The sequence below is a fragment of the Zingiber officinale genome, chromosome 6B, assembly GCF_018446385.1.
Source record: "Zingiber officinale cultivar Zhangliang chromosome 6B, Zo_v1.1, whole genome shotgun sequence".
NCBI classification, from domain to species: Eukaryota; Viridiplantae; Streptophyta; class Magnoliopsida; order Zingiberales; family Zingiberaceae; genus Zingiber; species Zingiber officinale.
The window spans coordinates 90,983,059-91,001,191 of record NC_055996.1 but is presented as its reverse complement, the minus strand read 5'-3'; the positions used below and the strand labels follow the sequence as shown (position 1 = coordinate 91,001,191).

The following is an 18,133-nucleotide window of genomic DNA, read 5'->3' as shown; positions in this document are numbered from 1 at the left end:
ATCAATTCTATTTTCCAATAATTAATCAATTAGATTTTTAATATATATTTTCGTGGTACATAATAAAAATAAGAATTTGCAATTATTAAATTCTTGACAAATTTTACATTTAATTTTTTAACAAAATTTCACCGAACAATATTTTTTTTTTAAAAAAGAAAATTTTGTAAATACATTTAGTAATTAACGTTTAAATTTAAAATGATAGAATGGTTAAATTGAATTTGGGAAATAAGCCGATTGCTTCCTGACTTCTAGGACAAACCAGGCCGGATAGGACCGGTCCGGTTTAATAGCACAGCGCACAGCTTCTAGAAGCCTTAGCATCGGCTTAATTCCGGCGGTGCTTCGTCATATCTCGCTAAAGAGGATTCCTCGTTCGCCCTCCTTGCACTCGATCCCTTCGCTGCCGCCTCCTTCTCCATCTCCTCCGGAGCTCCATTTCGGACTGCAGCAATGAGCTCCATGTAAGCATCTCTTTCTTTGCAAACCAGTTCTGTTGTTTGACTGTTTTTTTTTTCTTTTTTGGAAAGGAAGAATAGGGCGGGCCTGCGTTTATCTTAGTGAGTATGTTGTTGACTATCTTCTAGTGTATATTGAGCTCGTGCAATCAGTTTGTGGTGCCTTAGCTTTGCGTCGTCACTGTAAAGATGAGTATTGAGTCTGGATGCAAATTTTGAGCTTGGTTTTTAGTCTGGAGGATCTGTAGTTTAAACCGTATTGTGGTCATTGATAACTTAATTTTTGCCTAATTCAACGCCTTAGTCGGTTTTAATTGTTTACTCGGAGTGGGAACTGGAAGGGACGTAAGAAGTCGAGGGATTATGGAGCATGAGTGCGATTTGAATAGAGATCCCGCTCTTTCTTAAACAAACGGGATAATAAAAACTAAGGTAGGTAGTTATTCATGAGGATCCGGTTGTTTACACGATACCATAGTATTGTGAGGGGAAGAGCGGACAAAACTCTGCCTGGAACATGTTTTTCTAGAAATCTCACTTGTTTTATGAAGTAGGATATTGTCATTGAGTTTTGTCCTTAGTCTTGATGATTTGGTCAGTTACACCATGTGCCATGGTTATAAGATGCTTGAAACAATTTGTTTGCTAAATTGAACAACTTTTGTGTGAGAATGCAAGAAATATTGGATTGTGAATGTGAATTGACTGGAGATCTTGCTTATTTTTTAGATGGACACACACCACATTGGATGACAGGAGTGATAAGGCTAAACCCCTCCTAATATGCCATTATATGGATTCAAATCCCTTACCTTTAGCGAAAATTCCTCCTATCTAGCTTGTTTACTACTAAACCAAGCAATTGTTGGTAGATTTTGCTCTTTTTAGCAAATAGATAATAAGACGTTCACTATTGATTTTGGGATCTGGTGGTTTATGCTATATCATGATCAGAGTTGGATGTACCAACTTAATTTTGTTCTATTTAACATCTTGTGGAGAAGAATGAATGATATGCAATGATTGTGCCTGATCATGTCCGAGAAAGTCGATGAGATGGATGCTGGGGATGTGGCGCTCCCGCCGACCTCCTGTGGACTCCACTCTAACCTGCAACACAGCTGACATCAGTGTCGAGCCAGGGAAGGGGTCCCCGGTGATAGCCCTCCGACGGAGAAGAAGAAGAAGCAATAAGCGGAGCAACAAGAAGACTATCGTGCAACAGTAAAATATCGCATACCTCCGCCGATACTTGGACCCCCCTTTATATAGAGCTTCGGTACCGCACGTGCACACTTCCCAAAGTGCTCCTGACACAGTACCTTAACATGCCGAGCATATCTATGAAGTGACAGTGGAAGCTTCCGTCGTACGATCCTCTGTTTGACCATGCCGCTTGTTAGCGGCACTAGCTCCCAAAAGGATGTCGAAAGATAGTCTGCAGTGTCTATTGCTTGGTCGAGCGGAGTAGCCGCTCGACCGGAATTCTACTGTCCACGTGCTGTCCGTTGTCGGGTCGAGCGGGATAGCCGCCCGGCCGGAAGTCCACTGCCGTATTCTCTGTTGCTGGGTTGAGCGGGATAGCCGCTTGGCCAGAAGTCCACTGTCCGCGTGCTCGGCTGATGTCGATTCTGTTGTCAGGCCGAGTTGGGTAGCCGCTCGACCGAAGTTGAACTCTGTCGATGCCAGGCCTCGCTGTCTGGCCGAGCGGGGTAGCCGTTCGGCTCGGCTTCTGCGCGTCGTTCTCCCTTGAGCGTCAGTTATTTGAATGCTCCCCGTGTCGAAGTCGACGACAGGTCGGGGCCTTCTCCCCGGTCGGGGCATGTTTCGCCCGATCGGTCGATGCCTTTTACGCGTTAACCACCTTAACTTTGACCTCCACCGAGGCAGCGGGGTGGGGCTCTTCATCATCACCGCATCATTAATTGAAGAAGTGGATGATTCCAAACTTTTACTGTAGTCATATTTAGCTATCTATTCAAGTTTATCTAAACTTGTTAATTTCCACATGTAAGCTTTGGTTTATAATTGGACTTTAGGAGACCAGTAATTTATCTAACATTTTCCTTATTTTTAATGATTAACCAAAATCTATGCCAATTTGTTCAGGTATGGGTCAATTGAGTCAAATTCACCACCATCATCAATCAAGGTGACTTTAGATTGCATGCTGGACATTTTAGTCACTCATGTTTAGAAGTTGTTTGCTAGTTTTTCTTTCATATTCTAATCTTATGCTTCTCATATCAGATACTTGTATTAGGTGGCAATGGATTTGTCGGCTCACATGTTTGCAAAGAAGCTTTGGCACGAGGATTTTCTGTAGCTAGTCTCAGCAGGTGTTTTATTTTTTTCCCACACTCTTTTGGTAGCATTATCATTGTGGGCATTTGTCTATAGTTAGCACACCCACTTCTTCTATTTCTATAACTGCAACTTTATCTATAACAAGAGTAGGTGTTTCATATTAATGAGTCAAGTCACTTGGTTATTTATCAATAATGAAAGTAGGTACTTCATATCCACGATCAAACAAATGCAATCAGTTTCATGTATTAAGAACTGTTCCCTAATTGAAATAAGAACTATTGTTCCAAATTGAAATAAGAACTATCTAATTTACTGTTAGCCAAGTGAATCCCATAGGTACTCCTCAATACTATCCAAGGCCTTAAAAAAATCTTGTCAAAACTTTCACATATTGAAACTTTATCAATCAAATCAAGCTTTACATGTCTTTCTTCTTGTACGTGTCTTTTCTTTTATTCTTCTTGCGTGTGTTATTCTAAAACATCTTTTAACCCACATGCGTATTGTTGTGCCTTGACTTAAAGATACATTCTATTTTAATCTTCCACATGCTAGTTGCATGTTGCTACAGACTTATCTAAGAGCATAAAAAAAATATGTTTAGTGTTTTACATTTGATATGTTGCTTAGGTCTGGGAGGCCATCAATAAAAGAACTTTGGGCTGATGAAGTGGAGTGGTACAAAGGTGGGGAATTGTGAGACTAATCTTTTCCAACTCAAAATATATCCAATTCCAAAATCAGACAATTGCTTTCATTTGACAGGGAATCTTCTTGAACCTGAATCTTTGAAGGATGCTATGAGGGATGCAACTTCTGTGGTATGCTTGCATGGCTTTATTCTTCAAACTGCAAACACGCATGAGATACATTTTCCAACAAAAGAAGTTGGTACCCATTAAAACTAGTTGGGTATAGTGGAATCTTGAGGTTTATGCCTGTGGTTGCTTGACATTCTCATACGTTTCATAAGGATGTATGTCAGGAATATCCAGGTTTAGGTGTTCAGGATGGACATTCATCTGCATTACTTGAGTAATATATGTTCTGACAAGTGAACATATTTATTACAGATTCAGTTGTGTGGTTCAGTATTTTGGCAAATTATGTTCTTGAAGCTAGCTTTGGTTTAGTCTATAAGCCAAATGTTAATGACAGTAATATGTCAGGCGACTTGCTAGTTAGGTTGCTGTTAATTCTAAGACCTTGTTCATGTGTTGTTAGATGTCAGCTAATGTTGATGAAATTGGTGGACTTAGAATTGATGTTGGATGGTGTCCATTTATTTGTGTTGTACAAGTAGCGAGTTGAATAGTTTCTTTGAGAAATGGTAATTTGCTACATAAAGAATATGGAAATTTTTGGAGCTGTAAAATGTTTGTTGTTATGCTATTAGTTGATGAACTCATGTAACTCAAAGATAAATGTTACAGATATCTTGTGTTGGAGGCTTTGGATCCCCTTCCTACATGCGCACGCTCAATGGGACTGCAAACGTCAATGCTGTGCAAGCTGCTGCAGAAAATGGTTTTCTTCTATTTTCTTAGACTTTTCTTCCGTAATCGAGAACATTATAGTATTGCCTTCTTGATTTGAAAAGATGCGTGGAAGAACAAAAAATCAAAATCACTTGTGTGCACTTAAACCTGTATTGAGAATTGACATGCAAAAGAGCAGTATAAATAGTTGAGCAAATAAAAAAAATTCAGTGAATGCTGGCAGATCAACTTGCCATCTGCTTCTTGTTTCTTGCTTTTCCTCTTCAGTTCTGTGTTGAGATGTGATCATTTATATGTTTTACATGACATACTACAAAATATGGATCGTGCATTTCTTGGAAGTTTTTACAAAACCTAATTTAGTTAACAGTTTGACTAGACTGAAAGGATTCCAATAGTACTTGCACTCTTGGTTTCATTTTCTGCCAAATGCTATTCTGAATTCTGAATGCTGATGTTTGAGACTACTCATCGAAACTAACTGCTTCTTTCTTTTTGCAGGTGTAAAAAGATTTGTATACATATCAGCTGCTTCTTTTGGTGTAATTGACTATTGTATACAAGGTTATTACGATGGACAGGTGCAGTTTCTGAATTCATCTTTTCTTTTAGTTCTGTCTTACTAAGGTCTTACTAAGTTGAACTCTTAGTAACAAAATTTTTTGTTGTGCCATGGACCAACGATCATTTAGCAGGACATAGCTTATTTTAAAATAAGCCCTCGATTGCAAGCACCAAAAATTGGGCCACCTATATAATAACTGCTTAATTTCAATTTAATATTAAACGAGAAAAGATAATGCTTGTATTTGAACTTCTATATCCAGGTGTTCTAACATGGCAATGCAAGCTCATTACGGAAGAAAAAGTGAAAAAAGATAGTGTATTGTTGCTTTCATCCCCTCTACACACAAACATTATGGAAACACTAACAAAACCACTTGCCAAAAAAGAGGAATTCATTGGGAAAATAAATTGAACACTGATCTCATGATTGTTACAATTCTCGTTAGCTGGTTATTAATGTTATTATGCCATCTTCTACATCATCATGCTTTCTTCGTGATGTAGAGAGCTACTGAAGCAGAAATCAAGAAAAGATTTGCTGATGCAGGTCAGTCTTCCTACTTGTGTTCCATGTGCTAATTAAATTTTGGTTCTTGTGCAATGAACTAGAATATAGTTCTTCCGAATGTGAATGGTTGCATCTTGAATTGAAAGCACATGATTCTCTGCTTGCTACTCTTGAAAATGCTTTTGCAGGAGTAATTCTCAGGCCAGGTTACATATATGGAACGCGCCCCATCGGACCTTTGAAGATACCGTTCGGGCGATTGTGGACGCCTTTTGAGATGGTACAATCTATCACGTATTCTATCCATTCTGCAAAGAAACAAGATTTCACGACATGAAGTAAATGATTGCGCCCTCTGCAGGCTTTCCAGCACACACCGTTCCTTCGCAAGATCCCCCTCATAGGCCCTTTCTTCACACCTCCGGTTAATGTTGCCAAAGTCGCAAAGGTGGTAGTGAGGGGCGCAACTGATCCAACATTTCCTCCGGGCATAGTCGACGTGTATAACATCATTCGCTTGGGCAAACAAAACTAGCCAGCGTTTTCACTCGTGCTCCATCAAAACAAGCTCCGGCTCTCTATCGATCTACTGTGTACTTATTCCTTACGCGTTGTTATTGTTGTTGTAGTAATTTATCAGTGTTGAAAAGACAATTTGATCGTCCACACAGTTGTGATATGTAAGCCATTAGTATGTGCATCTCTGCGTTTTAGCCCAATTCATTTCAAGAATAACATTTTCCCTTGATCTGTTCATTCCTGGCGGTGCGGACTGCGGATTTTGATTTGGAAGAAGTAAATTATCAAACCGCAACTCACATGTCCCATTTTGAAAAATCTGGAAACGGTCCCGTGCCTCCAGATTGAGAAAAAAGGCGATGTGTAACGTACTTCCTGTCTTAGCTGACGCGCTTACCGCGAGTCAACGATTTGAGGAGCAACTCCTCAACCGCCTCGCTTCTAGAAGAAAACGTAGCAGATCGAGAAGTTTTAAAACGCGGGCCTCCGTCGTCCCCGTCTCCCACTCGAGCGTACACCCTCGGAAGGAGACGACCAGATCTAGGGCTCCAAGGATCAAGGATGACCTCCGTCGCGTCGCGGTATCCCTTCCTTCTCTCCCCTTCCCAAATTTCCTGTCGATTTGCGATTCCTATATCTCTAGGTCGCGGTAAAAGATTAATCTTGGTTTTGCGATTGGTATCTTGACCAATAGTAACGTTTTATGGCTCCTAATCGTTTTTTGGAGCGGGAATTCGGAGAAATTGTTGACGGAGATGACTTCATGAATGTGTAATTACAAAAAACCAAAAAAAAAAAAAGAAGTAATGATGGATAATATTTAGTAGGTTGTTTTTGTGCGGGCTGCGTCAGATCAATTTGTTTGTGCAACATGTTTTTTCATTAGCGTGAAACTGTCGTGTTGGTCTGTCCAGATACGGAAGATCATCGGAGACTGAGCCTCTTAAAGCGGAGGAAGCAGGAAGAGAAACGTCTAGATCAATAGCAAAGGTGTTGATGGGTTCCGTGATGAAGATTATGAACTTTTGGCTACTTTTCCCTTTCCCTTTTTTGTTTTCTTATAAATTGTATGATTTTCGTAACAGATACTTGTACTGGGTGGCAATGGATTCGTGGGATCACATGTTTGCAAAGAGGCATTGGCTCAAGGATTTTCTGTTTCTAGTCTCAGCAGGTGCTTTATTTTTCATGCGCGTCACACTTTTTGAGTAGGCTGAGCTTCCTGTATAATCTGTCTATGACTGCAAATCCAATTTCTGCTTTTCTAGTTATCACTTTATCTACAATGAGATCTTCTCTTTAATCTTATGCTGTGTGTTTTCAACATAACTAAGACAAAGGATGGTTTGGAATTTTTTTGAGTGATATTTTAAAGCTAATCTGTTAGTTATTTTTGTTGTGTTCTTCCTATGTACACTGAAGTAAATTTATGTATTTTTAGAAAACATTCTTTGATTTTTCAATGATAAGTTAAATTCTTGTGTGAATGTTATGTTTTTTTCCTTCAGTTTGAGATATTGTTGTACTGAATGGAACACTGGTTTTATGCTCTAGGCCACTATCTAAGTCTCACCTTAGATATCTTTTTGATACTAAAGATAAGCTCTGGATTTCTGTTTCAGATATTAAAATTTTCACTTAATCCAATCAACCTTTGTTTATCTTTCTGTTTAGTGAGTCCTAATTGTAGAATATTTGACTCATGTAAGATTCTTGTTTGCTTATTGCTTGGTTAAATTCTATTTTGATCTTTTAAGATGCTAGTCGTTACAATACAGATATATTTTTCTATAAGGAAAAATGAACTATGCTTCATCTTTGACAGTTAGTTTATTAATCCAGGTCAGGCAAACCATCAACACGTGAATCATGGGCTGAGAAAGTTGAGTGGCACAAAGGTTAGAGGAAAAGAATAAATTTCCTTCTCAAAATATGTCTAGTTCAACACTGTTATTCTTTTATTCTGCAGGGAATCTTCTTGAACCTGAATCTTTGAGGGATGCTATGAGTGATGCAACTGCAGTGGTATGAATTGCTTGTATAATTCTTTATTCCACATACTATTTAATTTGTATTTTGTAACCTGATAAATACTTAAGATGGTGTCATTTAAAGTTTTAAATAAAATCGCAATTGAAATAGAAATTAGGAAGAACATACAAGTAGATGTGAAGTGGATTTTAGATGCTTGAAGCTAGAGGATTGGTTACAAAAATTGGAATTTGTAAGATGATGTTTTTTTTTTTAAAAAAAAGGATATAGTATACATGACAATTGTGTTCATTCAAACAGCCAAATATGATGCATCCCAAATCTATCCCACATTGCTACAAAAACCATATATACATAGATATATCTATATATATATATAAGAGAATCAGATAAATAGCTGCTCATATTCTCAAAGATATCCTAGGAAATTAATTAGTCAATTAAGAACTACAATTAAATAAGGAAACAAGAATATTCTACAATATTCTATAATATATGACCAGGAACAATCTAGAGAGGCCACTTCCCAACCTTTGCTCAAAAAGAAAACTCAGGCTACAATGCATCTCCACAGGGCAAAAGAGCTGGATAGGTAAATCCACCACCACTTGACTAGAAGCACCCAATTACATTCCATTGGACTAAGAAAACCAAGTCCTCCAAGAGAAGTAGGTTCACAGACCAAACACTTAGGAAGGTAGTAGTGTTCTGGTGATGCCAAGATGTAAGATTTTAATTAAAGTTTTAAATATCACAATTGGAATAAGAAATTAGGAATAATATACAAGAAGAGGTGAAGAGGAAGTTAGAAATTTGAAGTCAGATAATTAGTTACAGTGAATTGGAAAATATATACACATTGTGAAAATTTCTTTTATCTGTCCTTAGCATATGAAAGTTTCGACAACTGAGAAATTGCATTACCAATTATAGATCTTTAGTTCCATCATGTCCCTTCTAAGTTTTTTTTTATTTTTTTTAAATGATTTTTGAATTGTGACAACCCAATTTTAATCCTAGATGGGAGATTGTGATCTAATAAGGAAGGCCTATTGGATTAGATGGGTAAACTACTATTAGTTTGGGCTTAAGTATTTTGGGCCTTAAAGTTGGAATTATATTAGATCTAATCTTAGGTATGACAAGGTGTTTGGAAATAGTTGCTTGTGTGATGGACGAAGGATCACTATTCTTCAAATGTTACCGATTAGGAATGACTTTGGAGTGTGAGCTGAACTTTGGGTCCCAACAGAGTTGTTAAACCTTAAGGCAGTATATTATGACATTTTAGTTTCGTCTCACATGCAGTTGTGGGCTAATGAAAAAATCTTAGAAACTCAGGTGCAAACTACTATTAATTTGAACTTGGACACCTTAAGCTAATAAGTAATAACTGAGAATAAGAAACATAATCATTGAATCCTCTTGTTTAAATGGGATTATATCAGTGGTTCTAAGTGATAGATAGATGAGCAAAGTTTCTTCGGTTGAAGTGGACAGCTAATGGTAACTTCTTTTAATAATATATTGTGGTAATATTCCTATGGGAATAATTGTATCTGTCACAGGTATCTTGTGTCGGAGGCTTTGGATCCCCTTCCCATATGCGCACACTTAATGGGACTGCAAACGTTAATGCTGTACAAGTTGCTTCTGAGCAAGGTTTACATCTTTTTTGTGTGTTGTATTTTTTAAGAATTCAGAACGCTCATATAACAATTTTGTTTTTCATAAATGGGGTTCTAAGAAGAAAAGCTTAGAATACTAGAAAAATTAGTAACATTTGTGAACTATAATGTTTACTGGTTATTTGCATGTGGGCCTGATTAAATGCTAAAAATGCAAAAGTCCTTTTGAATGATCGAGTATATTACCAAATGTTGGTGGAAGTTGTGGATTGAATGTTTGCATTTGTTTCCTATTCCTTGCATTTTGTTTCCTTTTTAACAACCCTTTCTCTCACTTTTGACGTTTAGGTTGGTTTTTGAATTGTTGGGCATAGCATAGCTGTGACATAGAAAGTTAGAGCCTGATGTGCTTCCTGTTTTTTATTTGTTGTTGGTCAGGTTATCTTATTTTCAATATTAGTCTATATTAGTACATTTTGAAACCCGTTTCACATGTGAGAAATAATTTATTCTGAATCCTTTTAGGAGATAACCAAGAATGTTGAAGCAGGTTTCAGGTGCTGCATTTTCTCAAATAACAATTCATGTCCTTGAGAACATAACTTCCTTTAAAGTTTTAGTCTTGGATAAACTTATAGAATAACTTGGTTATTTTTCTTTACTAATATACCCTGACTGATGTCTTTGTTAGATTTTTATCTTTGCAATCCCAGGCCAGTTTAGTTTGTTTTGATAAATTTGCTTGCTTTCTTCTACAATGCTTTTGACTTGATTGCCCGCAGCATTGTTCTCTGACAATCCACAACATCCGATGATGAACTCTTTTAGCACTTTATGAACCTGTAAGAGTTCTGATTAGCAATTAGAAATGGGATTGGTATAACATAATTGTTTAGTTTCTCTATTCTTAGTTTTCTAGCCTAATCGAATGATGCAATCACAATTTTGACAATGTATAATTTTCTCTCAAGAAACTCTATGATAATAGCCAGACTTTGGTTGACTCTGCTTGCTTTCTTATGCTCTATTCTTGGCTTTTATCTTAATTGAATGTCACTAAATATAATTGTAGGATGTTTATAAAAGTAAAATACATAATTTACTTCTACTTTGCGGAAATTAAATCTTGTACCTCCGTTAGTGATGCACCAATCACCAACACTACAAAGTCATAAACTGGAGGTACTTACTTTTATATTAATGCCCCATAGTGGGCATAGGTTACTTACATGTATCAATGCCCCATAGTGGCCATGAGTTACTTACATCTCCCACTTGCACACAAGGCCATTCAACTCATGTGAGCCATCATATCACCATACTAGGCTTCCATACAGGATTGAATGTTGTGCGACTTGCATTAGGGAGTTACTTTCATATTAATGCCCATAGTGCGCATAGGTTATTTACATGTATTAATGCCTTATAGTAGGTATAGGTTACTTACATGTATCGATACCCCATAGTGGGCATAGGTTATTTACATCTCCCACTTGCACACAAGGGCATTCAACTCATGTGACCCATCATATCACCATACTAGGCTTCTATACAGGGTTAAACGTCGTGTGACTTGCGAGCACACCTGCATACAAAACTACTCATTGCACCTGTTAGGATGATTAAACAGTCATCATTGTATCATAAGATACAAAATCTCACTGTATCTTAGATCCAAGACTTAATACATCCATCGAGCTACTTTCCTCATTGAAAGTAATCCTCAAATGATGCTCGATTTTATATTCACTAATATGTTTTAGTCTCTACATAGATAAACATAAAAGACTAGTCAGTGAATATTATATGATGATGTATTGTCAATTGGTCTTTCTTTTCTCAAACTTGAATCTATCAATCTTAACTCAGCTGCTTTCCTAGACCTGTCCCTCAAACCTCAATTTATCTTCCGGACCATCGGTAAATAGACTAAAGTAGCAAACACTGAATCATAACATCAAGAAATAGCCGAAAGTAATAAGGGCACAAGAAATCCCACCTCGAGGATTTCGGATCTCACACAGTGGGGCTCGGGGATATAAAGTTATTGTCTCTTATAATATGGCTCCTACTATCCCAGTCTATATATCACACGTGGTATGAAACACATGCCACAATGTTAATCCCCCATCTCTTAAAAGGGCATATGTCAGTTTTCTCTAGCATTGTGCAAGTATGAGACTCAGTCTACACATGAGACTCTACCCATAGATCTCTGAAAGAGTATCTCAATGACATCACAATTCGCAGGTGATATCTGAGATCTTAAACTTGGCTTCTTACAGGCAATATAGATGTGACTACGCCCATATCAGTCATGTCACACATGACCTCATCCTGAACACATATCAGGGTGACTTAAGTTCTAATAGGGCTACTCTCAGAATCTTTTATAGTTAGAAATCGTCTTATCCCTACTCTTGGATTATATCACAGCTAACATTATGTCATCTACATATAATGACAGAATCACAAAAGAGTCATCTAACCTTTTTAAATAGACACAATGATCCTCCTCGACCATTGTAAAATCATAAGATATTACCTCCTCGTGAAATCTTAGGTCCATGCCTGGATGATTGCTTTAGGTCATATTTTGACTTTTGAAGTCGACAAATCTTATTTTCTTGACCTAATAAAATGAACCCAGAGGGTTGTTCCATGTAAATCTCCTCATCCAAACTTCCATTAAGGAAAACAATCTTAACGTCCATCTAGTGTAACTCTAGATCTAAACCGACGACAATCGCTAAAAGTAAACGGATCGATGTAAACTTGATTACGGGGAGAAAGTCTCCTCGTAGTCAATGCCCTTTGTTTGTGTGTAACCCTTGGCTACCAGATGAGCTTTATATCTCTCGATGCATCGGCCTTCCTCTTGATTTTGAGAACCCACTTGTTCCCAATGACCTTTCTACCCTCAGGTAAGTCAACTAAGGCTCAGACCTTGTTGACTTTCATTGATTCTATTTCTTCTTGCATAGCCATTAACCATTGGACTTTTTTAGAACCTTCGAGAGCCTCTCCAAAGGTCCTCGATTCATCATCATCCTCTGGAGTCACAATGAGAATCTCATTTTCAATCGGAAAACGACGACAAGATATATTTTGCCGATCACTCCTATGAGGAGAGAGAGTCTCCCTACCTTCAGATGGACCACTCCCACTAGAACCAAGATCTATAATCAAGTCTTGAATCTTGCTAGGCTTGACTGTACCAATAGGCTCATCCATCTCATAGAAGGTGTAGGCTCGATCGATTTCTCCTCTCTTAGGAAAATCATTCTCAAGAAACATGACATCATGAGATTCAATCTCAGTTATTGTATCATCCGTATGTTCTCCTAGGAACATATATCCTTTGGAGTGTTCAGAGTATCTGATGAAGATACACTTCTTTCCTCGCGGGCCTAACTTGTCGTACTTATGCGAGGAATCTCTAACATACGCAGCACAACCCCATGTCCTAAGATGGCTAAGGACAGGATGCCTCCCTATCTAAAATTCGTATAGGGTGCTAACCACTGACTTTGTTGGAACACGATTAAGGACATAGACTGCAGTCAATAACGCATCCCCTCAATGAGAGATTGGTAAATTGGCCTGTGCCATCATGGACCTCACCATTTTCAATAGAGTCCTATTCCTTCTCTCAGCGACTCCATTCTGCTGAGTAGTAGAAATAGTCAGCTGTCTTGTAATGCCTTTTTCGAAACAAAGCTCTCTAAACTGCGCGCCCCAATCGGTTCTGAAAATTTTCACTCTCATGTCTAGCTGATTTTCTATCTCGCTAATAAACCTTCTAAAACACTCTAGTGCCTCAGACTTGTGCGAGATCAGGTAGACATAACCAAAACGCATGGAATTGTCTATAAAGGTAATAAAGTATGTGGCTCTGTTTCGAGCTCTCACATTCATGGGTCCATAAATGTCGGAATGAACTAACTGCAATGGAGTCCCAGCCCTTATTGCTTTTCCAAATGGTTTTCTTGTAGTTTTGCCTTCTAGACAAAACTCACATAAGGGTAACTCGACCTTGGTTAGCTGGCCTAACACGCCACATGCTTCTAACCGGCTCATCCTCTCTTGCCCTATATGACCAAGTCTGCTATGTCAAAACATTAATATCATCCACTACATTATCAAATGTAAAGGCAATGGTAGATATAGGATAAAACTCATGAAAAAAATCAAGTTCAGTGCATATAGTCCCTCATGTACTAAACCGGAACATATTAAAGTACTGTCATACGAGATGGAAACTTTAGAGTGTCCAATTACAACACAATATCCTAACTAGTTTAGACTACGAACAGGAACTAGATTCCGCCTTATTTTTGGAGTATATAACACGCCATGGAGATACATGACTTGATTATTTTGCAGCAAAAGCTTGCAAGTGCCAATCCCTCCTCACCTCCAGAAATGCCTCATTTTCCACATATAGTCTTCTTGCATTTAGGCTTAAACGGCGGAATCCACATATGCACTCCTATCACAAGCTACATTGTCTGTGACTCCTGAGTCTACAATTCATAAAGGAGATGAGTTAGCGAACATCACACTAGATGATACATAACTCATACCATGTAAAGAAGAAGGATATACCTCTTGCTTGCTACACTCACGTGCGAAATGCCCTTGCTTACCGTATACGTAGCATCAGACATTGCTCTTTACAAGCTCTTTTTCTTGCCTTTCTGTCCCTATCCTTTTTCATCGGTCTTTACAAATGACTTCTTCTTGCCACGACCTTTGGTCTTCTTCTCATGCTTGCACCACTTGCGCTTTGTACCCCGAGAGTCCTTACTTGACTCCACAAAGTGAGCATAACCTGAAGCAAACTTAGTCACCTCCTGGCGCTCCTCCTCCACAATGCCTACTCACATCCATGAAAGTACAGATACTTTCAGTGTATGTGAGATAGGTCTTAACAGTATCTCAGGAGGCAGGCAAGGACTGTATCACTCCTAATACTTGAAGCTCATTTGACATAGGCTCCCCCATATTCTTCAAAGAGGCAATCCTGCTCGACATATGCATTAAATACTGCTTCATATTATGATCAGACCTCTTCTTATGAGTTATGAACTTATAGGTCAGCATCCCCAACTTAGGAGCTGACAGGGTGTCATAATGCTCTTTAAGAGCATTCCAGACCGACACAGTTGTAGTATACTTCTCATAAATTGGAATTAGTTCATCATGTATGCTACTGAGAAGAATTACTCTGGCTTGGCCATCCTTCTTTTTCCAAGCACGATATACCTCCTGATCTCGTCTTGCGTGTGTTGTGGTACCTTCCCGAGGTTCAACATCTTATGCTTAAGAACCTCCCCAAGTTCTTGTTCCTCGAAAACAAACTAAACCTTCCGGTGTCATATTTCATAGTTATTACCATTCAGCTTGTCTTCCTTCACGAGATCTAGTATGACATTCTTTATCGCAGCCATATCTATGTTATACCGAATTGCGAGACGTGAGTGACATTTGATGCTTAAGATCTTAACTTTGTGTACCCTACAAATCATCTTAATTCAAATGACTCGAATACAAATTTCAAGACGAGAGTATGAGTCAGCAGACGCCATACACCACAATCTGAAATTGCCTCTCACCATTCGGATTAAGATATTGTACACAAGTAGTCACATTATACTCTTAAAGCTAACCTACGTGTCGCTGTGAATCCACACACTGCCAAACACCGACATCGTTATGTCACACATCTTAGAGTTGGGTCTCTTTGTCTTACCCCAAGACACTCAGTTCAAGCCATGGTCAAGTGGTTATCTCCCACTCTGAGTTATAAATCGAGTGTAATTCGGACAAGTGTCGAGCAGTACGCATGCTGGATAGCACTTCGTGCTGAGCACCTCTACATGCCAAGCACTGCGGACCTCTCCTCCCAAGAACCACACTTGTGTGTCGAGAACCCGAGCATCGCAGTTCTTCCTTAGCACCACGGCTAGGTCGCGTTCCCGAGCACTTGTGCTGAGAGCGCGGATGAGAAGTTTTGCATGTGGCTAAACACACGCGTCGAGCACTTCTTCTCGGGCTTCTTGAGCATCTCTACGTGCCCGGACGTCTTGAGAAACTCTGCACACACGATATTCAACTGGGTTTGTGAGTTTCTCTCATAAATTCGTTGATCAGTTGGTCAACGAAGTGCATCAAACCAACTTGGATCTGATAGCAATGTAGGATGTTTATAAAAGTAAAATACACAATTTACTTCTACTTTACAGAAATTAAATCTTGTACCTTGGTTGGTAATGCAACAATCGCCGACACTACAAACCTTCGAAATTGTTGTGAACTCTAGCCACAGATTGCTCGAAGTCGAGATGATAGTCACGTATTTCGAACTATCAACGTTATGTCACAACGTTTCAACCTTTAACCTTGTGATATGTGTGATGATAGCCTTCTTTTGTTCTTCTCAACAAGATAAAGACTATCACTCTCTTCTTTCTTAGACTCCCTTCCCTTTTCTTTCTTTCTCTCCTACATACTTCACACAAGAAGTATGTATTTATAGGACAAGATAAGAATGTGGGGTTACTTACATGAGGGAGTTACTTACCTTCATATTAATGCCTCATAGTGGGCAAAGGTTACTTACATATATTAATGCCTCATAGTGGGTATAGGTTACTTACATGTATCAATGCCCCATAGTGGGCATAGGTTACTTAAAATAATTATTTATGATGCTAAATTTTGTTCTTGAGAAATGTTCGATCTTAAGCCAGACTTTTAGTTAATTCATTGTTTCTTTCTTTTGACAGGTGTACAAAGATTTGCATATGTATCCGCAGCTTCTTTTGGTGTCATAGATTACTTTCTTCAAGGATATTATGATGGACAGGTTTGTCTTTTGAATTGCTCTCATCTCATCATTGTAATCTGCCTTACCTTGTGAGACTAGCCAATATTTCGAAAGTACAATACTAATGGTATCATGGCTAGTGAAAACATAGAGATCCACCTTGTGTCGGAAAACATTTAAAAAAACGAGAGAGAGAAAGGAGAAGAATTCAAAGTGATGGATGGCAAGCTGCTAAAATTATCTCAAGATGCTGAAATTTTTGAATGATCATATTCTCAATTGAAGTCATTCTTTTATATAATCTAGAAAGTCATTTTGCGCCCCCAGGGCGTAGCGCAGACGGTGGGCACATGATATCTCTGGCGTAATGGCCAGGGGTCGATTCTCAGAAACTGATGACCTAGAGTTTACCCTGCCATGCGCCTATGGCCTGTGTACCTACATGAACCTTCCTTCATATCCGTGGGGCCGCTAAGATAGCGGATCTACCTTTTTTTAGAAAGTCATTTCGAGCTGTCACCATGTGCAAGAGGTACAACTTTTTAAATGTGCATAACTCTTACAAAATCATAGATATAATTTCAATAAATCTGAAATATTGGGATAAAAATAGAAATGATTTTTTATTTTGGAATTAACCAAAGTGCACTTGGCAAGATAATTTAAACCAGCCTTAACCATGTAACTCCATTAATTACATCTAAAAAGCCCAACTAATTGAATACAACTAATGTGACATGAATGCTATAGACTTTCCTTTGATTACTAAACTTCCAACATGAGACTTCGTTCCATATATGCAAACTATCCTAAGAGATAAATATTTCAAAAACACAAAACTAGTGGTATATCATGGCTAGTGAAAACATAGCGTTGATCTTGGTCTCTGAACTTCTTATGGAAGAAGATTCTTTATGTTTCAGAGAGTGACTGAAGCAGCAATATCATCCAAGTTCCCAAATGGAGGTCAGTCTTCCTCTTTTACATATGCAATAAATTGGAATTTATACGATGATCTATGATTTTATAATGGAGGCTTCTGGAAGTTCCATACTCTGCATGTCTGCAATCACTCAAACTCTCAGAACCCATAAAATTCTTCAAAAATTTCTTTCTACAGGTGTAATTCTCAGACCAGGTTACATATACGGTAAATCGGAATCAATAATCTTTGCACCTTTTGAGAAGGTACACCCAATTGATCGATATATATATTTGTGATAGAAGACGGTTTTTGAGACTTGAAATGGCATTGTCATGTTTTCCGCAGGTTCTCCAGTACGCAGAACCACTTCGACGCATCCCACTTATAGGTCCTGTCTTCACGCCTCCAGTTAGCGTGTTCAAAGTCGCAAAGGTTATTGTGAAAGGTGTAACCGATCCAACATTTTCTCCTGGCGTCGTCGATCTATACAGCATTATTCGTCTGGGCAAAGAACTGTGATTTTTGCTCTTGGGAGTTTCATGGAGGCAAGCATAGACGTCTTCCTTTGGATTCACTCAACAATTCTGCAAAACATTCTCATTGCTTCTATTTCAACTTGCTGAATTGAGGCGTGGACAAAAACAACAAAAAAAAAAAGAGACTTTATGTTTATGATAAGTTTGTTGGACGTGCGCTTTATTATATGATTGCATTTGAAGAACAACCTGCTGGGAATGCACTATTTTTGTTGAATTTTCCTTTCTTTTACAATATTTTTGTTGAATTTTCCTCTAGTCTTGATATTTGATTTAGTTTTGATAGTACCCGAATTCATGATATTGAGTAATTTAAATGGGCAAAATATATAGATCTTCATGAGCACGTGTAATTT

General features: G+C 38.3%; 2 protein-coding genes across 2 annotated transcripts; both read left to right on the top strand.

The window, feature by feature from the left end:
- The first annotated feature begins 313 nt into the window (after nt 1-313).
- LOC121993113 (uncharacterized protein At1g32220, chloroplastic-like) lies at nt 314-6,091 on the top strand. The gene is made up of 10 exons (XM_042547791.1): nt 314-467; nt 2,571-2,613; nt 2,712-2,800; nt 3,402-3,457; nt 3,537-3,592; nt 4,205-4,298; nt 4,772-4,851; nt 5,342-5,384; nt 5,534-5,625; nt 5,707-6,091. The coding sequence occupies exons 1-10, from the start codon at nt 457-459 to the stop codon at nt 5,878-5,880; spliced, it is 738 nt and encodes a 245-aa protein (XP_042403725.1). The 5' UTR covers nt 314-456; the 3' UTR covers nt 5,881-6,091.
- Nucleotides 6,092-6,270: 179 nt separating this feature from the next.
- LOC121993111 (uncharacterized protein At1g32220, chloroplastic-like) lies at nt 6,271-18,053 on the top strand. Its single transcript, XM_042547789.1, has 10 exons — nt 6,271-6,445; nt 6,779-6,854; nt 6,950-7,038; nt 7,707-7,762; nt 7,834-7,889; nt 9,425-9,518; nt 16,276-16,355; nt 17,240-17,282; nt 17,437-17,504; nt 17,587-18,053. Exons 1-10 carry the CDS (start codon nt 6,426-6,428, stop codon nt 17,758-17,760), a joined length of 756 nt encoding a protein of 251 aa, XP_042403723.1. The 5' UTR covers nt 6,271-6,425; the 3' UTR covers nt 17,761-18,053.
- Nucleotides 18,054-18,133: the final 80 nt, after the last annotated feature.